Source organism: Brachionichthys hirsutus, chromosome 12 (genome assembly GCF_040956055.1).
Source record: "Brachionichthys hirsutus isolate HB-005 chromosome 12, CSIRO-AGI_Bhir_v1, whole genome shotgun sequence".
Taxonomy (NCBI): domain Eukaryota; kingdom Metazoa; phylum Chordata; class Actinopteri; order Lophiiformes; family Brachionichthyidae; genus Brachionichthys; species Brachionichthys hirsutus.
In genome coordinates, this window is record NC_090908.1 from 4,658,254 (window position 1) to 4,683,061 (window position 24,808).

General features: G+C 45.4%; 2 protein-coding genes across 2 annotated transcripts in view; one reads left to right on the forward strand and one right to left on the reverse strand.

Annotated features, from left to right (window-relative positions):
- Positions 1 to 15,687, forward strand: part of usp9 (ubiquitin specific peptidase 9) — a 34,017-nt gene extending 18,330 nt beyond the window's left edge. The window contains exons 23-48 of the mRNA XM_068746733.1: positions 358 to 478; positions 586 to 716; positions 1,028 to 1,306; positions 1,409 to 1,534; positions 1,811 to 1,948; positions 2,215 to 2,381; positions 2,480 to 2,588; positions 2,713 to 2,859; positions 2,983 to 3,129; positions 3,235 to 3,442; positions 3,524 to 3,744; positions 4,457 to 4,644; positions 4,728 to 4,901; positions 5,000 to 5,141; positions 5,240 to 5,996; positions 7,794 to 7,917; positions 7,994 to 8,219; positions 8,371 to 8,500; positions 8,873 to 9,058; positions 9,301 to 9,521; positions 9,614 to 9,702; positions 9,793 to 9,949; positions 10,925 to 11,137; positions 11,722 to 11,751; positions 13,030 to 13,128; positions 13,651 to 15,687. Coding sequence (XP_068602834.1) covers positions 358 to 478; positions 586 to 716; positions 1,028 to 1,306; positions 1,409 to 1,534; positions 1,811 to 1,948; positions 2,215 to 2,381; positions 2,480 to 2,588; positions 2,713 to 2,859; positions 2,983 to 3,129; positions 3,235 to 3,442; positions 3,524 to 3,744; positions 4,457 to 4,644; positions 4,728 to 4,901; positions 5,000 to 5,141; positions 5,240 to 5,996; positions 7,794 to 7,917; positions 7,994 to 8,219; positions 8,371 to 8,500; positions 8,873 to 9,058; positions 9,301 to 9,521; positions 9,614 to 9,702; positions 9,793 to 9,949; positions 10,925 to 11,137; positions 11,722 to 11,751; positions 13,030 to 13,128; positions 13,651 to 13,911 — 4,791 coding nt within the window. The 3' untranslated portion in view covers positions 13,912 to 15,687. The remainder of the gene's footprint in view (positions 1 to 357; positions 479 to 585; positions 717 to 1,027; positions 1,307 to 1,408; positions 1,535 to 1,810; positions 1,949 to 2,214; positions 2,382 to 2,479; positions 2,589 to 2,712; positions 2,860 to 2,982; positions 3,130 to 3,234; positions 3,443 to 3,523; positions 3,745 to 4,456; positions 4,645 to 4,727; positions 4,902 to 4,999; positions 5,142 to 5,239; positions 5,997 to 7,793; positions 7,918 to 7,993; positions 8,220 to 8,370; positions 8,501 to 8,872; positions 9,059 to 9,300; positions 9,522 to 9,613; positions 9,703 to 9,792; positions 9,950 to 10,924; positions 11,138 to 11,721; positions 11,752 to 13,029; positions 13,129 to 13,650) is intronic.
- A 1,779-nt stretch (positions 15,688 to 17,466) lies between these two features.
- rpl8 (ribosomal protein L8) lies at positions 17,467 to 19,945 on the reverse strand. Its single transcript, XM_068746782.1, has 6 exons — positions 19,896 to 19,945; positions 19,216 to 19,359; positions 19,005 to 19,146; positions 18,228 to 18,446; positions 18,039 to 18,154; positions 17,467 to 17,661 (listed from the first exon to the last, which is right to left on the reverse strand). The coding sequence occupies exons 2-6, from the start codon at positions 19,351 to 19,353 to the stop codon at positions 17,503 to 17,505; spliced, it is 774 nt and encodes a 257-aa protein (XP_068602883.1). The 5' UTR covers positions 19,354 to 19,359; positions 19,896 to 19,945; the 3' UTR covers positions 17,467 to 17,502.
- Positions 19,946 to 24,808: the final 4,863 nt, after the last annotated feature.

Here is a 24,808-nt window from a genome sequence, read left to right on the forward strand (position 1 = left end):
ATATTTTAAAGTATAATAATAGCTGGCGATGTGTTCGGGGTGTACCCGCTTCTCGCTGGTAGTCAGCTGGGATAGGCTCAAGTGACACTCAAGCGACACTCGTGACCCTCAAGGTGGATAAAGCGGGTGTAGATCAGACGATTGAGGTTGTCTCGTCTACAAGAAGATGGATGGATGGAATCTGATTATTAATCAAATGCCTTATTTTTGTAATTTAGGGAACCTTCTCACAGGATGATCCCAATTCTGGCCACATTACTTTTCGTTGCAACTCCTGAATTGAGATGTAATGTTGTCATTATGTGATCACCAGTGTGTGAACAGTAATAAAATAGAAACCAATGCCCTGTTCCACAGATTATGTCGCTGCATCTGCGCTACATCTCCTTCCTATGGCAGGTGGCTGACCTGGGCTGCAACCTCAACATGCCACTTCTTAGAGATGGAGCTCGGGTTCTTATGAAACTCATGCCTCTAGGTTTGTATGAAATGTCTCCAGCGAATTTATGTGATGACTGCACACACCTACACAGATGCAGTCAGTCGAGTTCCGTAGTTGTGTATGTACTATTTCTGTGTCCTTAGATAACACCACAGTAGACAATCTGCGGGCGGTGTGTCTGGACCATGCAAAGCTCGGTGAAAACAGCCTCAGTCCTTCACTTGACTCGCGGTTCTTTGGGCCATCACCCTCACAAGTGCTGTACCTCATTGAGGTGGGTCATTTCCACTGCAGATATGTTAGTGTGGCCTGGTATCCATGTTTCCTGTTGTACGGTAGTGTGCCATTGTTTTTTGATTTCCTATATGAACAGCAATATTATATATCCATTAGCAACATAACGTAGTATATAAGTATGTGTGGCACCTCGTAATCTTTACATTTTCTTGCCAAGACGTCTGCCACACTTGAGAATTCATGTGTCTACTAAACAAAGATACCCCCAACCTTAGGTCAATCTTTTGTTTTAGTTTTTTCTTCGTCTGCTCTGTAAGAATGCTCACTCTGCTCTCGCTCATGATCTAGGTTGTCTATGCTCTGCTGATGCCAGCCAGTGCCACTCTGGGTGAGGATGCCAGTGACTTCCAGTACAACTTCTTGAAGAGCGGTGGGCTGCCCCTGGTACTGAGCATGCTCACGAGGAACAACTTCCTCCCATCTGCGGACATGGAGACTCGACGTGGCGCTTACCTCAATGCGCTGAAGATTGCGAAGTTCCTCCTTACTGCCGTTGGGTATGGTCACGTGAAGGCTGTGGCCAAGGCCTTCCAGCCCAATGCAGAGGGAAATATTCCAGTTTCACCGGTTAGGCCTCACACAGAAACACACCTGTATGACTTCATCAGCTGATTGCCTTATCGCCGACATGTCTTTAACTTTCATCACACCTCCCCTGCTTTTGTGCAGATCAATCAGGCCACTCACGACCAAGCTCTGGTCCTCCAGAGTGCCATACAAAACATCCCTAATCCAGCCTCAGAATGCATGCTCCGCAATGTAGCCATTCGGCTGGCCCAGCAGATTTCTGATGAAGTAACAGAAAATGTAAGGAAATCATTTCAATGTTGCTGTTGACTAATGATGGCAGTGAATATAAATGAAATGTTTATTTTAGCCACTGTATGCTAAGTACTAATTTGAGGGTCCCCGTCTAGGTAAATAACTACCGGTAGTTTCTTTATGTGTTTAAAATCGTATTTGTTGTATTTAAAAATGGCTGTTATGCGTTAACACGAAATGAGTTAGAATACTATGCGTGTAATAATGCTAATCTCTAAGAATGCCTTGTATGGGACTGTTTTTTACCAGAATTTTTTCCAGGCATCGAAGTACATCCCAGATATATGTGTGATTCGAGCAGTACAGAAAATAGTGTGGGCATCGGGCTGTGGTACAGTGCAACTCGTCTTCAGTTCAAATGAGGAAATCAGCAAGATATATGAAAAGGTATTCAATTGCACTCTTTGCGCGTTTTACATTTTGTTTAACGTAACAATGAGCTGATGACATTTTTCCTTGCCTCCGTTGCCAAAGTGCTCGCTCTTGTGGGTCAAGTTGGGTTCTGTCTTTCCCTGTTAATCCTGTAAAGTGCCTTGAGATAAATTTCTGTTGTTATAAATAACATTGAATTGAATGATGGGTTCGATGGACTTTGAAGTGTTAATTCAATGTTGCTTTTATTTTTGTGTACTTTCATGCTTCCTTTTTCTTAGACCAATGCTGCTACGGAGCCAGATGGGGAAGATGAGCAGGTGTGTTGTGAGGCCCTTGAAGTGATGACACTGTGTTTTGCCCTGATGCCCACGGCTCTAGACACACTTAGTAAGGAGAAGGCTTGGCAAAGTTTCATCATAGATTTGTTGCTGCACTGCCACAGCAAGTAAGTACATCAAATTGCTGAAGCCCAATGGAAACATTTTCACCATCTGTAGCCCTCAGCTGTGGCATAATGTCGTGATGTTGATGTGTGTTACACAGATCTGTACGTCAAATGGCCCAGGAACAGTTTTTCCTGATGGCAACAAGGTGCTGTATGGGTCATCGTCCCCTCCTCTTCTTCATCACTCTTCTCTTCACTGTACTCGGGGTAAGACCAAATCTTTATTTTCACCAAGACTTATCATGCGGCTCCCACCACTTTTATTATGTCTCACCACAGTGTTAACAGGAAGCTGCTCACTGGGTCCTAATTTCTAATTTGTCATTGCCAGAGCACAGCCAAGGAGCGAGCCAAGCACGCCGGAGACTACTTCACCTTACTCCGACATCTTCTGAACTACGCCTATAACAGCAACATCAACCTGCCAAATGCTGAGGTGCTCCTCAACAATGAGATTGATTGGTTGAAGCGGATAAGGGTAAGGCAGCTTCTACAACCACCAGTTTATGCACATGTGCTGAATTGTTCTTGTGTTATTGTTTGACTGTCACAATTATGTGCGCGCAGACGTGCTGTCAAACAATGTTTGTGAATTAACTAGGATGAGGTGAAGCGGACTGGAGAGACTGGAGTGGAGGAGACCATCCTCGAGGGACACATTGGTGTCACCAAAGAACTTTTAGCATTTCAGACACCAGAGAAAAAATATTACATCGGCTGTGAGAAAGGAGGAGCGAATCTCATTCAGGTACAACATGCTATCTAAACCTTATGGTTCATGTAAAGAGAAGGAAGCATCCCATTTTTATAATTTGCTAACATGACTCCTTTCTCTATTTTTTTTCTTTATTAGGAGCTCATTGATGACTTCATCTTCCCAGCATCTAATGTGTATTTGCAGTACATGAAGAGTGGGGACTTCCCTACAGAGCAAGCCATCCCCGTTTGCAGCAGCCCTGCTTCCATCAACGCTGGCTTTGAGCTTCTCGTAGCGCTGGCTGTCGGATGTGTGCGGAACCTCAAGCAAATTGTTGACACCTTGACTGACATGTACTACTTGGGTACGGAGACACCAATTTCACCGATACTGTTCGCTGGTCATTTGTGAATTACGTCATGTTGTTCCTTCCTTCGCCTTTTAGGCTGTGAGGCACTGACAGAGTGGGAGTACTTGCCTCCAGTAGGACCACGGCCCAACAAAGGATTTGTGGGTTTGAAGAACGCAGGAGCCACCTGTTATATGAATTCAGTCATACAGCAACTGTACATGATCCCCCCAATCCGCAATGGCATCCTGGCCATTGAAGGCACTGGCACTGATGTCGACGATGACACGTCGGGGGATGAGAAGCAGGAAAATGAGGTACAGTGAGTCTGCATTGCAGCAAGTCTTTTGCTTAATGAAAATTAACATTTTCCTGTTGCTGAAAAATGCCTAATTCGAGGCTCGCAAGCAGGGGTGGGCAATTATTCTTTCCATGGGGCCACATGAGACACAGAAAATATTTCTTTATTTAAAAAAGCAGTAAATAGGATTGTTTTGACAAGCTTGTAAGATTATATGTTAGAATCAAGCAATGACATTTTTTTAGGTTGCCTTACAAAAAATATCATTCAATTAAATTTCTCAAAACAATGGTAAAATAAATGTGAACGTTTTACCATTTGTGACTCCTATTAGTGAACATTTTCAGTCACATTCACTCTAAAACACATTTTGAGTTCAATAAACTGTTGTAAGGTTGTGTGACGGTTCTTAGCATCCTGCAGAAGAAAGATGCATCATCTTGAACTGTCACTGAATGCAGTTTTAGTCCATGCGTGAGGTAAAATTAGAAAATGTGTTTGTTTTGTAATTTTCAATTAACCTTACACAGGCCGGTCAGTCATTCAAAGGGCCGTATGCGGCCCCGGGGCCGTACAATGCCCAGGTCTGCTCTAAAGCCATGAAGGTTTAGATCTGAGTCCATCACTGAGTCCAAAGCCACTGATTTAATGTCAGACACCCAAAGACACAAAAATAATTTCCCCCAGACAAGAGTTGTACATTTCCTCTACGCGTCTTGCTTCCACAGAGTAACGTGGATCCCCGTGATGAAGTGTTCAGCTACCACCATCAGTTTGATGATAAACCTTCCAGTAAGTCGGAAGACAGGAAAGAATATAACATTGGGGTACTACGCCACCTCCAGGTCATTTTTGGGCATCTAGCTGCATCCAGACTTCAGTACTATGTCCCGAGGGGTTTCTGGAAACAATTCAGGTATTTCGGAATAGCAGTTTGGATTGTTAGCTCAGTTGTTGCTTGTTTAGCAGCTGCTGACGTGTAATTCTCGTCTGTTTTAGATTATGGGGTGAACCAGTAAACTTGCGTGAGCAACACGATGCTCTGGAGTTTTTCAACTCTTTGGTGGACAGTCTGGATGAAGCTCTGAAGGCTCTGGGCCACCCTGCAATGCTCAGCAAGGTGCTGGGGGGGTCCTTTGCTGACCAGAAGATCTGTCAAGGATGTCCTCACAGGTGAGTGCAGTTCTTACTAGAAACATTTTAATAGGTTACAAAAGGGCATTGTATTATGACATTAGTCACACTTTTTATTTCGTTTGTCACCCCCCCAGATACGAGTGTGAGGAGTCATTCACAACTCTCAACGTAGACATCAGAAACCATCAGAACCTGCTGGACTCCCTGGAGCAGTATGTGAAAGGAGATCTCCTCGAGGGGGCCAACGCGTACCACTGTGAGAAGTGTAACAAGAAGGTACGAACGGAGCGGCTCTGTGCTCGCCAGACAAGGTTGGGCTTCTTTTTCCTCCGAAGGATTCTCCATTAACGCTTGCTGTTCAAACTGCTTGCTAGGTGGACACAGTGAAGCGGCTGCTGATTAAGAAGCTTCCGCCCGTCCTCGCCATCCAGCTGAAGCGCTTTGACTATGACTGGGAGAGAGAGTGTGCTATCAAGTTCAATGACTACTTTGAGTTCCCCAGGGAGCTGGACATGGAGCCATACACGGTAGCTGGTGTGGCCAAACTAGAGGGCGATGATGTTAACCCAGAGAACCAGGTAATCCAGCAAAACGAGCCCTCTGAGCCGACACCTCCGGGGAGCTCCAAGTACCGTCTGGTGGGAGTGCTGGTCCACTCAGGCCAGGCGAGCGGAGGACACTACTATTCTTACATTATCCAGAGGAACGGGGGCGATGGTGAGAAGAACCGCTGGTATAAGTTTGATGATGGGGATGTGACTGAGTGCAAGATGGACGATGAGGAGGAGATGAAGAACCAGTGCTTCGGAGGGGATTATATGGGTGAGGTGTTCGATCACATGATGAAAAGGATGTCGTTCCGGAGGCAGAAGCGCTGGTGGAACGCCTACATTTTGTTCTATGAGCGCATGGACTCTCTGGACAAGGAGAGCGAGCTCGTCAAATACATCTCGGAGTTGACCATTTCCTCCACGAAGCCACATCAGGTCAAAATGCCTGGTATAATCGAGTGCAGCGTCCGCAAGCAGAACGTCCAGTTCATGCACAACAGAATGCAATACAGCCTGGAATATTTCCAGTTCATTAAGAAACTTCTGACCTGTAACAGTGTCTATTTAAACCCTCCTCCAGGTATGAATCCTTTTTCTATGTCCTGCAAACTGCAACAAATGTCTTCACTTTTGCACCAGATATTGTGATGTTAAATGATGCTTGTGAACACAGATTTATGAGCACAATTGGATATTTTTATTTGTTTGCATAGATTAGCTGTTTGAACTCAATTTGATTGTGACCTGATAAAGCTATGCAAAAAACATCGGTAGATAATAAGAAAAATGTTGGTAAAATATGAAAGTAACAGGAACCACCCAAGAAATAGTTTTTGTTCCACATCATTGGTAAATACCAGGAGTCAACAATATAGAAAATAAGGAACGGCTGTCCCTACGATCTTTAAGTTCAGCTCATGTATGTGCAGGATAGTCATGATGACCAAATGTGGGATGTGATTTGTTCTGCCATCTCGGCATCATGTCGCTCTATTTGGGGCTCTGTATACCAAACGGAGGCGTCTTCATCCGCTGATCAAGTCTTTATCTTATCACCACTCTGCATTTCAAAGCTGCACTCGGTTAATTTAAAGATTACAATATGTCACAATCCTGCTTAAATAACTGAAAGTCTGAAAGTGCACTCCTCCTGTTACGCATTATCAGAGCCCTGTAATTTTCCACAGGAAAATCAGTGTTTAAAGGCACAAGGTGATCAGCACAGGTCATCTTTATTGAGACAGAATAATCTATATCTTGAGGAGCATGCAGTTTATTCATCAATAGTAGGCTTTTATTACTTTCTTGTAAAAAAAATTTTTGGACAATCAAAGGTACTTAAAAGTTAAAATCTGGAATTTAACATTGAGGTTTGAAGTCTGCGTCTGAATTGACGTTTGGTTTGACACCTTTTTAAGGCCCTAGCATATATATCGTGTATTATTCCAAATGGATGGATGGGTGGGTGGACACACACAGGTGCTTTGACAGCTTCAAACTAACTGTCATTACAAAAAAGAATTAATTTGCATTTATTCATGTGAGTGTTTAATAATCAACAGGAGGCGACGTGTAAAACGACTCCTTACAGCATCTGTCTGCAGATCGGTGTGTCCTTTCAGTCCCAGTAGTGTGATGATCTGTCCTTGTAAGGAGTCTAACCAAAGTATTTTTGAAGAGCTCTGCGGGATGTAGTCTTAACTTGATATTTTCTAGTCTTTCTGCTATAAAACATAAATTGTCTGTTAGTTTTCCCCGAATAGACTTTGGCTCAGGAGGAGAACTAACACCTGCGCTGCCTCCAGGCTAGCCGCCTTTACCTTTCCAGCAGCTCAAACTGCACATGGGAACCTTCTGCAGCTTTTATTTATACACACCGTAACTGAAGGCCTGACAAAGATATATCCCCATTATATAGCTTCGTTTAAGCAACCATCTTGATTTGTGGTCACATGTTAGACCTTCTAGATTTTCCCAGTCATTTACTCAGAAGAGGCTCCGGTTATGATCAGTCACGAACGGACACATCTTTAGTGAAGATTGTCTTTTCCTTTCCTGGGTAGCGCTGCATTCCACTGAATCTAATATGCATAGAATATAACTATTAATCTGTAGTACCAGTAAAGGTGTGGTCAAAGTATTGACTGTGTACTCCATCCCATTATATTTCAGCATAAAATGAGGTCGAGAGACAACTTTAGTCTTAGAGTTGAGGATCTATGAATTGTGTAAACTACAAGACCAGCTAACTTAATTTAATTTTTTTAAACGCGGTGCCCTGTGTTTATGTTTAAGTCATTTAAATGTTGTGTTAATTTCCATTGATGTTAAATTGTTGTTTCTGCTTTCTTTAATTAATCGCTGCTGTCTTTATTAGGCCAGGACCATCTTTTGCCAGAGGCAGAGGAGATTGCAATGATAAGTGCTCAGCTGGCTGCCAGGTTCCTTTTCAGTACAGGTTTTCACACTAAGAAAGTAGTGCGAGGTCCTGCCAGTGACTGGTAAGCGCCGTCTTCCTTTGTTGCCTCGTCCTTCTCCGTTTTTGCCTCTAATTATTCTCCTCGTCTCTCCCTGCAGGTATGACGCCCTCTGCATCCTGCTGAGACACAGTAAGAATGTACGCTATTGGTTTGCACACAACGTTCTGTTTGCGTACCCCAACCGCTTCTCAGAGTACCTGCTCGAATGCCCGAGTGCTGAAGTTCGGGGTGCGTTTGCCAAGCTCATAGTCTTCATTGCTCACTTCTCGCTGCAAGATGGCCCCTGCCCCTCCCCCGCTGCCTCGCCTAGCTCTTCTGCTCAGGTTGGTGCCATCCTTGAGCTGAGCTCTGTGGAAAATGGGCTTTGTGGAGTACATTTAAAGCTGTCTGAGCACCTTTTCATGAAAGATCGTTCACAAAGTGTTTGTCTTGTGATGCAGTCGTAAACCTGCTCTGTGTCTTCGTTCGTACCAGGGCTGTGATAACCTCACTCTAAGTGACCACCTGCTGCGAGCTGTACTCAACCTGCTCAGAAGAGAGGTTTCTGAAAACGGCCGTCACCTGCAGCAGTACTTCAACCTCTTTGTCATGTACGCCAATCTGGGTAAGGATTGCACAGAATCACTCGGCAGTCACATGCATCTGTTCTCTGGTGATTTGTACAAGCAACGTTTATGCAATTTATTTATGATCAAATATCTGAAATTCAACAAACCATACAAGTACCCCAATAAAAGATTTCCAAAAAGTAGATTACACTTTAAATACAAAACTGCATGAACACAAAAACTGGTGCTGACGGTGATGACCAAACCAAATACTTGTGTAAAACACACACACACATTGACATTAAAATAATTTTTCAAGGACTCTGATTGGCCATTAGCTCGAGCTGTTCAGAGCTCGGTGGATTGTGGTAAATGTCCGTGGTTCCTGCTGGACTGATGAATGCTGCTCTTTCCTCTGTTGCACACAGGCCTGGCAGAAAAGACCCAGCTGTTGAAGCAGAATGTTCCTGCCACCTTCATGCTGGTCGCTCTGGACGAGGGTCCCGGCCCTCCCATTAAGTACCAGTATGCTGAACTGGGCAAGCTCTACACTGTGGTCTCCCAGCTGATCCGGTGCTGTGACGTCTCCTCACGGATGCAGTCCTCCATCAATGGTTAGTGCTTTTCTCTAGAGTTGCTTAAGTGTCACATGAACAGAGGAGATGTTCTGGGGTGGCAGGACTCGGAGCCCAATGAGGAGTTTCATCCTTGCTCAGGATCTAGTGACTGACAAATCAGCCACTCTGAGCGTCTGCTGTGTCGGTGGAGCTCGGAGCTGAGGGCTTCCGGAGATGGTCTAAAGAAAACCTATTTCAGATTAGAATTCCTCTAAGGTTCTTCTCCACTACCCTTACAGGTAACCCTCCTCTCCCTAACCCCTACGGTGACACCAACCTGACTGTCCCAGTGATGCCCGTGCAACAGATGGTGGCGGAGATCTTGTTTGTGAGGACGAGTTATGTAAAGAAGATCATCGAGGACTGCAGCAACTCTGAGGAGACGGTGAAGCTGCTGCGCTTTAGCTGTTGGGAGAACCCTCAGTTCTCCTCCACTGTGCTCGGTGAACTGCTCTGGCAGGTGAGTGCCCAGTGTTTCTCAGAACCGCTAGCCTGCCCGGCAGCACCAGAGTCTTGCTGTATGTACAGATAACGCGTGTTCTTCACCTGCAGGTGGCGTACTCTTACACCTATGAGCTAAGGCCTTACCTGGACTTGCTGCTACAAATCCTGCTCATTGAAGACTCCTGGCAGACACACAGGTGAGGCGGATTTCTAGGTGTTTGAACTGAAAGCTGTTTTTAGTGTGGTCAGTGTTTGATGCTGTTTTTCCCCGTTTGGTGGTGGAGTAGGATCCACAATGTGCTGAAGGGCATTCCAGATGACAGAGATGGACTTTTTGACACCATCCAGCGCGCCAAGAACCACTACCAGAAACGAGCCTACCAGTGCATCAAGTGCATGGTGGCACTGTTTAGCAACTGTTCCGTGGCTTACCAGATCCTGCAGGTATCTTTGACAGATGAAATGGGTTTTCCTTGTATCTTTATGGATTACACGCCAGGATCAGCTGACGCATGTACCATGAAATATGTTTCTGGTATTAGAACAAATTCTGCAACCAAGAGAGAGTTTACAAAGGGCTCTCAAACAGGTTTTTGTTTTAAGCAGTCTCTTCTCGCCCGTTTTCCCAGCTTGTTTGTTTCTGACATTAGAATTCAGATGACGGTTGTCTCTAAAATCAAAAGAAATCGGTTCTGGTCTGTCTCTAGATGCTACTATATCACAAAAAATCTATTTTATGCTCTGTCTCTTCTTTTCGGTTTTGATTTGTAGGTGTTTTGTTCTGAAGTCAAGTTTATATTAAGACCTATTGAGTGAATTAAAATCACCTCCACCGAGGCGCTTATGTTTTTGACGCTATTTGTCTCTTTGTTAGCAGGATTACTGAAAAATAGCTGGATGAGTCGATGAGAAAAAATCTGAAGATGGGTTTTGGTATAAATTTAGATCCCATTAAGTTTGAAAGTGATCTGGATACCAAAAAATAAATGTTGTAAAATATGCATTCAAGTCACTCACCAAAAATCACAGTCATAAAGGAGTCCGATGTGCACTATCATGCAAAATGTCTTCTGGATCTGACCCAGAATGAGGTCAGGAAAAAGATCTTAAATTTTAAAGTTAAAACTCTTTATGGATTCAAAAATCCATTAAAAATAAACATCAACTCCGATTCACTATTACTTTTCATGGTTGGTGTATAAAGATACCCAGAACAATTCAGAACCTTTTGATGATGATCCAGATCACCCTGTGGACGGTTTAAATCCAATCAGGAGGAGAGTGAGCTGCTTGGCGGAGGTCTGCGCTCTGAGGTCTTTCCTAGTCGTATATTGGGGAAAGAATTCCTGTGTCTGTCGTCTCCTTGATGAATGTGAGGCCCTACACTGTCTGCTTATCGGTGTGTTCTTCTCCACACAGAGTAACGGTGACCTGAAACGAAAGTGGACGTGGGCAGTTGAGTGGCTGGGGGATGAGCTCGAGAGGAGGCCATACACAGGGAACCCCCAGTACACCTACAACAACTGGTCCCCTCCAGTTCAGAGCAACGAGACCTCCAATGGCTACTTCCTGGAGCGATCACACAGTGCACGTATGACACTGGCCAAAGCCTGTGAACTTTGTCCTGAGGAGGTAAAGGCTTTGAAATTGTACCCGACAAAAGGCACACTCAAACACGCACACACATTTATTCCATTTATTGTCTTGCAGTCTTAGGTAAGCGTCCCAGTATCTAATACTGTAGGACGCCACATATAGTTTACCTGCTGTATAATGAACACCTACCTGTCACAAGAGCTGTTCAAAATCACTACAGTCTGACCTCAAAACACCACAGCGAACCATATCTGTATGGCCAAGGTTGCCATGGAGATGTGTTAAGAGTGGTGCAGATAAACCGACATCGCTTCAACACAGACTAGCATTGCATGACCAGCCTATAACTGTTTGTAATAGGGTGTAGGGGTGTGTGGTTGATCAGTTAAATAATTCCACCCGTTGATTCAGTATTCCCAGCATGCCATTAAGTTGAAATACTCCCTAAGATGCAGCTATGACTTGTTTGATATGTTGACTGTTGTGTATTGATTCATGGCTGCAGTTCACAGCGCCTACAAATATCTTTATTTTGTTCTCACTTAGAATAACTTACTTGTATTTTTATGTTGAAAAATCCAGCCAAATGACACACTTCTCCTGTAATATTCCATACACAGCTCAAGTGTACTCAGGGAAGCCCAGGGAAGGTCAGTATTCCAGGCACCACAACATAAAGGCAGGAAATTGAACCGAATGTAATACAAGTATTAGCAGAGAATCATTGACAGTTGGCCTGTGTGCAGGCCTGCAACACATTTAACACGTTTAGTTAGAACTGCGTCGTTTTGAGTTTCTTGTAGCTTGAATAGTCGTCCATGGCAGCAGCTAGAGACGCACCGAGACGCCCACTTCCTGTAGTTGTTCCCACCTTTTCTCCGTTTTGCTTTGGGCCTGATTTGGCTTTATGTGATGGAGCTTGCTACAGGTTGGAGTGAGGCTTTGATGAATCAAACTAGTACATCAATCCACACTTTGATTTGTCAGCAGCACTTTTTTGTTTCTCTAATATTGAACTCTTGGATGTGTCCTTCCTGTCAGTACATTCTGTACATGCTCCTGCAGTGTTAGGAAGACAGAACATGACCCAAGATGTTTGAGAAGGCTAAAGCGCCGCTTATTCTCCAGCTTGTTTGCTCGTACCGAGTACAGTGACGAGCTGCTGGGAGCTGCTTTGCATTGGAACTGGCATAAGAAGTCATGCTATGCAGCTGCACAGTGAACAGGTCTTTGTCCTTTTGCTGTGCCGTTGCCCAGTCCCATCCACTGGCTCGTCTTCGTCCCAGTCCAGTTTTTGCTTCCGGCCACCTGCATCCGAGCCTCATGTCGACCTCAGGGTTCAGTAGTCGTTACAGTATTTAAACTGTAAGACTTTTGTATGGCGTCTAAGCTTCCGCCACTGAGTTTGTAGCTATTATCTGTTAACGTTTGGAACAAAACATGATTACACTCGTGATCGTTTGGTTTGATAAGATGAGGTTGTCGGTCGTTTTTCTTGGCATTGATTCAGATGTTGTTTCTGTAGGGAGGACGATGACAATTATAAAAGAATGGCGCGAGGCATTTATTAGTGCATGAGCTGTTTTTCCACTCATTTACGAATGTTATTTACGTAGTCGCATAAATGCATTTGAGGTTTTCCAACCATCAGGAACAGAAAGTGATCAGCAGCCTTTGTAAAAATGGCACTGAAGTAACTTCCGGAGCAGCTAGAGTACGCTGACGCCTTCTGTTAGCCGTTCCTCTAAAGAACGACCAGCAGCTCTGGTGATCTGTAGAATCCACCTCCACCCAGCATCATTTAAACTTAATCAGACTTTCCCACACGACCTGCTTGATATTACTGTTAAAATAGACTACAATTTCTGTTTAAATATTTGTTTTCCTTCAAGTCACAATTAATTTATAACATTTGTCCTGTCTACTAGGAGCCGGATGAACAGGAAGCTCCTGATGATCAAGACTCCACCCCGCCCGAGGACACCTCTCTGTACCCACATTCTCCTGGGACCACTCAGTTTCAGCAGGTAGCATCATCACGACTGGTTTGTTCCAGCAGAGTAGAGAGAAGAGCGTTTAGGAGGTGGTGCTGGTTTAAAAAAAAAAGAATTCCAGCTCATCCCTAATCGCCACTTTTGTGGTAAACGGATCCTCCCTTAGACAGAGACATCTGTAGGACTGCCACAGCTGGGGCAGTTCCAGACCAGATAAGTCTAGTCTAGACTGCATACGAGTTAGTAGACCTACGCTGTTGGTAGGGTTACTACTGGGGGTGTGGGTGGCTGTTGCTCAGTGGTAGTACAGTTGTCTACCTATCACAAGGTTGGCAGTTGGAGTCCCGATCGCCACAGGTCTTTGGGCAAAGATATTGAACGACTAGGACGGTGCTCTGTGAGTGCAGCCCATTTGTTGTTGCTGCCGGCGTTCTCTAGTCTCCTCTAGCCCCCGGCCCGATAGCGACTCGGGACCCCACTATATTGAGAACGTGGCCCAGTGCGATGGTGTGGTCATGATTTATTTACTGTTGTCCACTTTCTCCCCCTGAACAGAACAACCACCCCCATGGGCAGCCGTACACCGGACCCGCTGCTCAGCACATGAACAACCCCCAACGTCCTGGTCCCGCCTCTGCCCCAACTCCAGGTCCAACCCAGACCCCCACCCCGGCTCCTGGTCCCACTCCTGGGCCGGGCCCGCGAGCACAAGAGAACTGGGAGAACACGGATGAGGTCGCCCCCGCCCCCGCCCTCGCCCCCGCCCCCGCCCCTGTCCCCTCCTCCACCCCGGCGCCAGCCCCACCCAAGGAGTAACTTCCCCGCCCCTTCACTGTGCCTGGAGCCTCCATCGTCTCGTTCTCCTTCCTCTCAACCGTCAGTCAAAAGAGCTCCTCACCGGGCCTCTCTTTCTCTCCCTTTCTCTGTCCCCAGGGCAGGCCAGAGCCGGGCCTTTCCTCCCGTCGGCATGTGGGGGGCGCTCTTCCCTGGCCTGGGGCTGCCTGATTGTGTGACAGCTGCCGGCTGGTGTCTGCAGAGGAGAGGGAGTGGACAAATGTTCTAAGAAAGAAAAACAAATTAACCCAGAGCCGACTATGTTGATGCGCTTGTCTACCCGACAAAAAGGTGTACATAGTATGTTTATGTTCTTGACTGTTCAGGTCCCCAGTAGCATAACTCTGTGTGGTTTGCTGGTGGGCGATGTTGCAGATATTATAAAAAACAAAATGGATATTATAAATAAATAACAATGCCCCCCCACCCCTCAAAAAAAACTGTAAGAAGACAATAACTCTTTGTTTTATCACCCATGCTCAGCAGCAAAGATCGTTCCACCACCGGACGGTTACTGGCCATTCGACTGTAGGATGCATTGTTATCATCATCATATTATTATTAAGCTCCTTGGCAACCTTATGACCAATTCCAAATCAAATCGGCGAGCTGTGGTTGGTTTTAGTGAGCGATACGGATCGGTTGGTTTGACTTTTCCGGTGTTTGGTTGATGTGGAAAAAGCAGCGATGCAACATTGTTCTGAAACTCATTGCCTTTTTTTTGTTGTTGTTGTTCTGGTAATGAATTCAAGCCTTTTTGAAGCTCTAGTTCAAGCTGTAACATTTAGCATGGCTTCTCACCAGAATGGCGTAGCCCAAGGGAAGACGTGCGACCATAACAACCCGAAGCTGTTCTCAAGCCACATCACCAGAGGGGGGGGGGGGGGGGTTGTAACCCTTTGGTGTTTTTTGTTTTACCTTCTTTTTTTTCTACTCATCTACAATGGGGGCAATATTTTCAACCAATGTAAAAAATTAAGTGGCTTTTCAATTGCACATTATAACCCTCCAACTGTAACATTTGACGGTCTGTTTTGGTGGGATAGACGGCTTTGCTTTCATCTTTAGGAATCCTGGAAATCGAAACATATGCAACAGAATTGCTGCACTGGGCTGTCTGGTGTATAATAGACTGTGTGATTTGCTTCTATCTCTTCAATAAAGCCTAGTTGTAGACAGACTTGTTGCCCGTTGGCTTCCTTTCTGCCATGGAGGCGGTCAGGTTTGGCGTCTGCCTGCAGCCTCACTGCCCCGTTCCAATGGAGAGCGGCTTCCACAGCAGGGTTGATATAAGAGTAGTGACTGGTTAGTCATGTTGCAACTTGAGCTGACTTGTAATTCTGTAGGAGTTAAAGGTAAACATCAATAAATACTGTATTTAATTGGTAACTTGAATGCATGTATTTTTATTTTTTTGTCTAAAACATACCAAATACTCCTGCAAATGAAAATATTCTGCCCATCGTATTATATTTAAATATTTTGCTCTTATTTTATAGAATTTATTTTGTTGTATTTCACTAAAAAAAATAGAATTTGATTTAAGAGGAACAATTTTTGTCCTTGTGTTATTTTTAAAGAAGATATTGACTGTACAGAGTTCTGCGCCCTGTTTCTTGCCGACTTTTGTTTTGGCCATGGTGTGACGTTGAATTCTGGCGCTACAGTCGCGATGTGGACTTTCACTTTGTGAGGTTTTTTGTGCACAGAAATATTACAAAAAAAAGCATTGCGCCCTTAGCAAATAAAGAACATGGAATCTTGCCTGTGTCTCATTTCTACTTGTGGGTGGGACCAATAATCTGCACAGATGGGCTCCTGTTCTGAACCAATACTGATGCTGTTATAACTGCTTGTTGTACATAGAGGTTCATGTTCAGTGTGTAACCGAGGGCAACATTTATTTTAGCTGGTTGAAATTTATATAAATGGGATGTACAAAATTATGCTTTCAAATACATCAGCCCCACAAACAGCAGCTCCTGAGATCAGAGTTGAATTTGCAGCTTAAACAGTTAAACCGAAAAACAAAAACACTTTGCCTTCTTGAGGCCAAATTATTGCCATGGAAATGCAAAATAGTGCTTTGTAATTTGCTAAATCTGCATTTGCCTTCAATGTCAAGTAGATATGTTGCTATGGAAATAAGTGAGGTTGAACTACTAAGTGTTTTGACCCTTCCGTTCCAGGATTATGAGAAGCAGCCATTTTTTGATTAATCCTAACGTCAAGCTTCAGGCTGTTTCTCCACATCAGAGAACACTTTCCTCTGAAGAGTAAACGCCTATACGACAGAGAGCTGGTAGCCATGAGCAGGCAGGACCACCCCAACCAGCTTCCGATCGAAGGCCAATCATGACCTCCATCCATCTTCAACCGCTGATCCGTGGCTGGGTCGCGGGGGCAGCAGCCTAAGCAGGGAAGCCCGGACTTCCCTCTCCCCGGCCACTTCCTCCAGCCGAGTCTCTCCAGCGTGTCCTGGGTCTTCCCCGTTGTCTCCAGTGGGACGTGCCCTGAACACCTCCCTAGAGAGGCGTCCTGAATACCGTAATTGCTGAACTATTATGCGCACCTGTGAAAAAGCCGCACCCACTGAATTAAAAAATATATATATTTTGTACTAAAATAAGCCGCACATATTCGTAAGCCACAAGTGCAATCAGATCCGTAACTTCGGGATAAGGATTGGCTCTAAGGGCTGGGTCGGTCGGGCTGGGGTGCGAAGCGGGGCTGGGCTCGAGCCGCGGCTGGGGGAGCAGTCGCCCCGTCGCCCTCCCCTCTCCGCCCGTCGGAGGCTGCGCGGTGCGCGCGCCCGCCTGGCGGGGTGTCCCCGTCCCCCTTGCCCCCGTGCCCCTCATCCTCCGTCCGCGGGAGCGTGGTGCGGCAGGGGTGGGGACGCCCGGGAGGTCGAGGGGGTGGGTTCCTTCCCCGCTACGCGGCGCGTCCGACGCCGCGTAGCGGATGGCGGACAGGCGGCGGGGACCGGGTACGGCGGTCCGGCGGCGGCGACTCTGGACGAGCGCCGGGCGCTTCTCGCGGATCTCCCCAGCTACGCGCAAGCGGGGCTTTCCCTCCGGGCGGGCGGGCGTTAATTTTGTAACGAAAATAAATAGGCTTTAACGAAACACGGCTCGTAACGAAAGTGGGAAAATATACGTAAATTTGCCGCGTCGTTGCATAAACCGCAAGGTTCAAAATATTGGAAAAAAGTAGCGGCTTGTACACCGGGAATTACGGTAGATGCCCGAGCCACCTCATCTGGCTCCACTCCGAGCTTCTCACCCTATCTCTAAGGCAGAGCCCAGCCGTCCCACGGAGGAAGCTCATTTCAGCCGCTTGTACCCGCGACCTTGTTCTGCCGGCCATTACCCAAAGCTCGTGACCACAGATGAGGGTAGAAACGAAGATCGAACGGTAAATGGAGCGCTTCTCCTTTCGGCTCAGCTCCCTCTCCACCATGACGGATCTTATTTTACTAAAATATCCAATATTGAGACCTTTTTTTTTGAGTGTGGACCAAGAAATGAGACGAAGGAACTCTTTGAACAGATTTTATTATCAATAAAGTCAGATCTAGTTCTCCTTCTCCTGCACGGTCTTTGTTCCACGCAGTCTTCCTGTGCGTCTGGCGGCAATCAGACCGACCTTGCGTCCAGCCGGGGCATCCCTCCTGATCGTTGAGGGTTTGCCAATATGCTGATGGTTACCACCACCGAAGGGATGCTCAACGGGCTGGAGAGAGAGAGAGGGAGAGGGTGTCAGTCTGTGGAACTCTGACAGCAGCATCTGGTACATAAACAGCTGGAAGAATGTTCAGCTGTGCCATTTTATAAACATATGATCTGTCCTTTGATTCTACGCTTCGCTCCCCGGCGGTATCTGCTCAGACGAACCCCGAGCGCCGGCGTGCCGCGTGATATTGTAACCACCATTACGATAGCGACCAATAAAAATACACACAGTTGGTTTGGAATCCCAATCTGGATACCATTTTCACACTGTTCATGTTTTAACAACGACATTTCCCGGTGCTTCCTGGTTACCGTTGGTTACCTGGAATTCTCAGCACACGAGTTCTACCTTAAAACAGCAGAATGGCGGTCGCTTACGTTCATAGCCACACCGCGGACGCGTGGCCAGCAGTTCCTCTTGGCCTTGTACTTGTGGTAGGCGCGGCCGGCCTTCAGGATGGGCTTGTCAATGCGCCCACCTCCAGCAACGACACCTACAACGACAGAGCCCCGTCAGCGGAAGCGTCCGGGGGGGGGGGGGCACACAAGCGCCGCCGGGAACCTCACCGACGACCGCCCTGTTGGCGGAGGCGATGACCTTCTTGGACCCCGAGGGCAGCTTCACTCTGGACTTCTTCGTCTCGGGGTTGTGAGAGATGACCGTGGCGTAGTTCCCCGACGCGCGGGCCAGTTTGCCTCTGTCGCCGGGCTTCTCCTCCAGGCAGCAGATGATGGTTCCCTCCGGCATCGTGCCGACAGGCAGGACGTTACCGATGTTCAGCTGAGCTGTGGGACGACGGGAACAATCAGCCGCCTGCTTCACTAGCAGTTGAAGAACGAGCCGAAACGTTGACGGCATTGCTCCGGCATTCCCGATTCACTGTCCACGTCAGGGTGGAAAGTTTCATGTGACCTTCTGCGACCCCGTATGCAAGACTAAACGTAGGAGCATCTGAAACAAACAAAGGTACCAAACGTGTGAACGACACACGACGCATCGAAAATGTTTCCGCCTCAAACGCGAGTCCTCAGACTTAAAACCACACTGGAGGAACAACGTTCGACGTCTGGCGTCAAAGAATCAGGACTTCTGAATAATTGTGCACTAAAATCATTACCTCTGGACAAACGGGACTCCTTTGGCTGTTCAAACGCGTGTACAAACAAATACTGATTATAACTGGAACCTCCCTGAGCAAGAAATAAGTTTAACAGTTTCCCAATAGGTCGTGACCTTATCAGCATCAAAGCACATTTCAGGCTTTATGATGGTGAACAGTGGAAGCCGCTGGGGTTCCTCGTGCACGCGCCTTATGACGTGCACGAGGAGCCGTTTGCTCCTACCCTTCTTGCCACAGTAGATGAACTGTCCGGTGTGAATGCCCTCCGCAGCGATGAAGAGTTCCGTCCTCTTCTTGAACCTGTACGGGTCACGGAAGGCCACTTTGGCCAGGGGGGCGCCACGGCCGGGGTCGTGGATGATGTCCTGAGACAATAAACAACGATGTCACGCAGAACCCGCCGGCGCGCGTCCGCGGCGGAGCCGCGCACTCACCTTAACGATGCCCTTGATGTAGCCGTGGCGCTCGGCGAAGTCAATGTGACGGAGTTTAGCAGCGCCCTTCCGGTGCTTGACGTGGGCTTTGAACACGGAGCCCGCTCCTTTCCTCTGTCCCCTGATCACACGCCCCATGGTGAGCTGAAACAGAAGCTACCTGGGTTAGCATTTAGCCACCAGCGTTCATGGGCCACGCGCACTAATAATTGATTATAAATAAGTATCAGAAACGGGCTAAAACGCGGACACACTCACGTGTCCACACAGACTGACGTTCCTAGCTTGCTTTAGCTTAGCACCGCTAACTATAGCTTCCAGCAATGGCCTGCTATCTGGCTCAAAGGGAAAGTTACTGTCGACTTTAACTATAATGTAAATTATTGCGTTATAACCGGCTCTTCTAAACGGGAAGCACCGAACAGACGCCGGGGCGTCGTGAGCGCTGCCGGCCTCAAGGCTAGCTCAAGGCTAGCTCAAGGCTAGCTGCGGCGCCATGTCATCAATGAGCTACACAGAATAAAACGCTTCAACACTGAAGCGTGTCGCTAAAATGAACACCGGGTGTTTTCTCTCAACAGTTGCGTTATCGTTAGAAACGCTGTTTTAAAGCGGATGAACAAACAAAATGAAGATTTAGCGCAGATTTAAAGGAGGAAAGCAGAGAGTACATATCCTACCTAAACTCCGTCGACGGAAAGAGGAAGTAGAAGAGGGAAGCGGAGGTTTTCTTCCGGAGAAATCACCAAGGGGGATCATGGGAAGTGTAGGCAGCTGCATTTTCAGTATCCGTGTCGTCTGTTATGTGACTGAAAATCGGGTAGGAATGTCTATTAATAAAAAACACCGTTTGTGTCATGTTATGTTATTTATAAACAGGGATTACGTATTCCCTGTTTTCCATGTATGTTACTCCGATATGCAAAGTACTGGACAATCTCTGCATGCACTGCTGATCACTTTACATTTCTGTTGTTATTGCCTGTAATTTCTTGAATTTTCTGTTATCACTTGAATTTATGTTGTTATTAGATACTAGACGGAGCGGCACTCCTGATCTCATTGTGTAGCCACTATGCAATGACAATAAAGGCTTTCTTTCTTTCTTTCTTTCATACCGAAGTGGCAAAAAAAAGTCTTATTTCCTTATTTCTGTTTTTAAAATAATTATTTCCACCGCCATGGGGTTGTCTCTTTTGCTCCTAAAATATAGATTGTCCGATCAAACAATTTCCAAGATTATGATCCAGGTCTAGAACATAGTGATTCGTCCATCCATCCATCCATCCACCCATCCATCCGTCCATCCATCCAGCCTCTTATCCACCCTGCGGGTCACAGGTGTTGCTGGAGTCTATACCTACGGGTGAGAGGCGGGGCCAGGACAAGACAGCTCATCGTGCAGGACGTTCAAGCCTAGATATTTTTATTGGCATATTATGATGATTTTTAATGGTATTATATAAAGTTAAAATATCTAATGTTGAAAATCGTGAAAACGTGATTCATAATCTTAACCCACCTCAAAATCAACCAAGATCCACCTCAAACACAGATGTCAACAAAATCTAACATCTTCCAAAGAAACAAACGCTGGTGATCAAATTACCTTTTCAGGCTATCAATGACAGTTAAATAATTAATTACAAATTCACGTTTGAGTGTTTATGGTCCAGCCCATGTGGGCATATGAGGCAGAAAAAGTCCATCTCCATAAAGAGAAGAGAGAGAGAGTGATATTTATAAACTGACATGCTTGGGACTCGTGTCATGTCCAAAAGAACCCACAGTTTAGTTTGGCGGCTTGTCCAGGGTGGATCCTGCCTCTCACCATATACTGCTGGGATAGGCTAGAATCTATATTACACATTGGTGCTTTCCAACAAGTGTTAATACCATAGATCTGCCACAAGGGGGCGACCTCGCTGTAATTTTCATCAATGTTCTCCGAGTCGATGCAGCGTCACAGCAGCTCTGTGTCCCTGCTGCATCAATCAAAACACAAGCAATCGAGCTGAATTGGACGCCTTAAAATGTCTGTAGGTGTGAATGTGGGTGTGAATGTTTGTCTGTCAATGTGTGACCCTGCGATGAGCTGGTGACTCATCTAGGGTGTACCCGGTCTCTCGCCCTCAGCCAGCTGGGAAAGACTCCAGCATAACCCGAGGCCTGTAGTTCAGATGAGTGGCTGAAGAGGAGATGAGTGTAATCGTATCTTCTTCAGAAAATAAATGAATGAATAAACTGTGGAGCGTTGATATTACATTATAGCTTTCCATTTTTAATGCCATGAAATAGAGCAATGGGACAGAGTTTATTTAAACTGTAGGATACGGCAACGTCACTTTAACAATCCACATGATGAACAGTGGGACATGATAATAAAAAAGGTTGTACATTTATACTACAATATAATCACATACTCTGTGATACTGGATAATAAAAAAACTAAAAAAAGCACTCAGAGAGCACAGACCTCCGCCAAGCAGCTCATTCCTCTCCTAATTAGATTCACGCCGTCCACATGGTGATCTGGATCATCAAAAAAAAGTTCTAAACTGTTCTTGGTATCTTTATACAGCAACCATGAAAAGTAAAAGTGAATCAGAGTTGATGTGTATTTTTAACAGATTTTTGAATGTGTAAATGGAGTTTTCAATGTTAAAATGTAATATTTTTTCCTAACCTCATTCTGGATCCGATCCAGATGAAATGGTGAGCTAGAGACCTCCACCCTACATGACTGTGTCAAATTCCATTAACATCACTTGTTTGTGTTCCTTGTTTGTCAATAATCAAACAAGGAACACATTTTGAAGCTCCATTAACTGCAATGTTAATAAAACTTCCAAAGGGATCCAGAATCCAGGATCTCTTCTGGATCATCACCAAAACTTAATCTTCTGTTCCTGGTAACATTCCCAACATTTCCTGAAAGTTTCATCCAGATCTGTGCCGATTGTTTTGAGTTATCTTGCTAACAGGCAGACAGACAGAAATAATGCCGATTACTTCACCGCCACCTAATTATACCATATCAATAGTCACGGGCAATTTATTTTGATTACACTTATTATTGGATTGATATTGCTGCCTGTTGTTTCACCAGGCCTCTCTGTGTTACTTCTCACCATAGAAGAAGAAATGGTGTTTAGCAACAGATGGTTGCCCTCCTGTGAACAGAGTGTCCCACTGGAGGAACACCACCAGTATGATTAATGAACACACACACACACACACACACACACAGATAACACTGCAAGTGATAAATATGTGCTTCAGCTTTTATAATACTGCATTGTTTGACACAATCCCACAGGTATACACAAATACTACACACAGAAATGCCTACGCAGTTTTTATTGTGTTCTTAATTTCTTTTACTTTTTTCAGATTCACACACAAAGTTTCATATTTCTGTGAGGACCCAGTCTGGTCCGGCGCCTCCAACTATAAATCAGCAGATATTCCTTTATTGACTTGATCATTCATCCATCCATCCATTTTCTTGTCGACGATCTCAGTCATTTTATCTACGGCCGCTTTATCCGCCTTGCGGGTCACGGGCGTTGCTGCAGCCTATCCCGGCTGACTACGGACAAAAGGCCGGGTACACCCCGGATGAGACGCCAGCTCAAGATACAAACAAACATACTCACGCAAATTCACCTCAGCTGCATGTTTTTGGAGGTGGAAGGAAACCAGAGAACCCAGCGTGGAGACACTCCCCATGTCTCCACGCAGATGGAATAGTCCATTATCATTATATTATAAAAATAATCGTGCATAAAATGTGTTCTGATGGTACGTTTTCTGATCACAGTTGAATTTCAGATTCCTCAAATGGACGCATAAAGTCCTGTTTTCATTGCCTCCAAAAGCAAATATTTTCAGGTTTGAAGACACAAGAATAAAATGAACCATCTAATGTATCAGTGGCGTAAACGGTCCGTTAGCAGGCGTGTTAGCATTGTCTCTGCTCTACTTGACTCTACTCACCCTTGTCTGGGTTTTCCATTCGATGAAACGTACCTGGTTCTTGGTGCTGATTTTTCAGCACTACTTCTACCACATCACTACTACTACATTATGTTATTTTAGTATGTATTTGTACGGTGTCCTTGAGTGCCGAGAAAGGCGCCTTTAAATAAAATGTATTATTATTATTATTATTAGGTCCAAGAAGGCAGAGCAGGTACTGCACGGTCAGGTGAAACTTTACAAGACAAATTATTGATCAAAGAGGATAGTTTCTGTGACAATGCTTAATCAATGTCTAGAATGCTCAGAATGTCCTGCATAGCACAAAGCAATGGCCGTTCCTCTGCAATTTTGTGTGGCAATGCTCACAACTGCTCCACTATAACGCGTCATCAGGCCTGATGCTGGTCGTCTGCCGGGCTTCATCTTCATTCACTGAGTCTGTCATGCTTACATGCTGTACCTATACATCCTCTCTGTTTGAACATAAGAAACACAATCTGAACATGAACACTGAGTCTCAGGTTTAAGCTTGAGGAGAAGAACCAGCTGTGAGGATTGGAAGAGGTGGCCTTTGACCTCTGACCTACGAGTAGTGGAATCACCTTTGATCACTGCAGGAGAAAAAATGCAGAGCGCTGCAGATGTGACAAGAGAGGTCCATTCTGCTGTCCAACAAAGAAACACTGCCCCACATATGAGTGTGTGTGTATGTGTGTGTGTGTGTGTGTGTGTGTTTGTTCGCTCATCATCATTAATATAGTTAGTTTTGTCAGATCCGGGACAAAACCAAACAATAGGGCTGAAACGCCAACGACACACACAGACTTCTGGACATTTTACTTTGGAGGAAAAGAAACTTCGCTGTCCCGTTTGTGTCTGATAATGTCCAGCAGTGATTCTGCTCCTCCGGAACATTATTAAACAGGAGTGAGACACTATTATAAGCAGGGGTCCCCAAACCTTTTCCTGTGAGGTCCACATAACGTCGCCCTTCTCTGATGGAGGGCCGGGGTCAGTTTGTACAGGAAAAGTGTGACGATCGCAGGGGTGCCTAAACATTTATTGTTTTCCAGACAGCCACCAATTAACCCTTTCTTCACAGAAAAAAAGTCAGGAAATAAATAATAACACTATTAATAAAATAAATAATAACTAAATAACCCTTTCCAGGTTCATCACGGAAAAAAAGTCCATGGAACATTAACTTTCTGGTTGTATGTGATCCTCATTAAAATTGTCCCAAACGAAAGGAAGGGTGCTTTTCTTCATAATATTAATATATTCTCTATCAATATTGTTTTTAGGAAGCAAAAGATCGAATTAATGAACCCCTTAAATGCACCGAATACCATTATTGATCCCCCACCGGCTACTGTATGGAAAGGAAAATAAGAAAATTCATTTTTTATTTTTTGGTCTCTGGTATTGTTCAGGGGGCCAGGACAAGTGTGGAGGCGGGCTGTATCCGGCCCGCGGGCTGTAGTTTGGGGACTCCTGATCATAAGCATAACTCGATCTGTGATTTCAGATCATGGAGGACAACATTTTATTGACAAGTGAGTGTTCAGAGATTTTGGATTACCAAATCAATAATGCCAAAATCACCTCG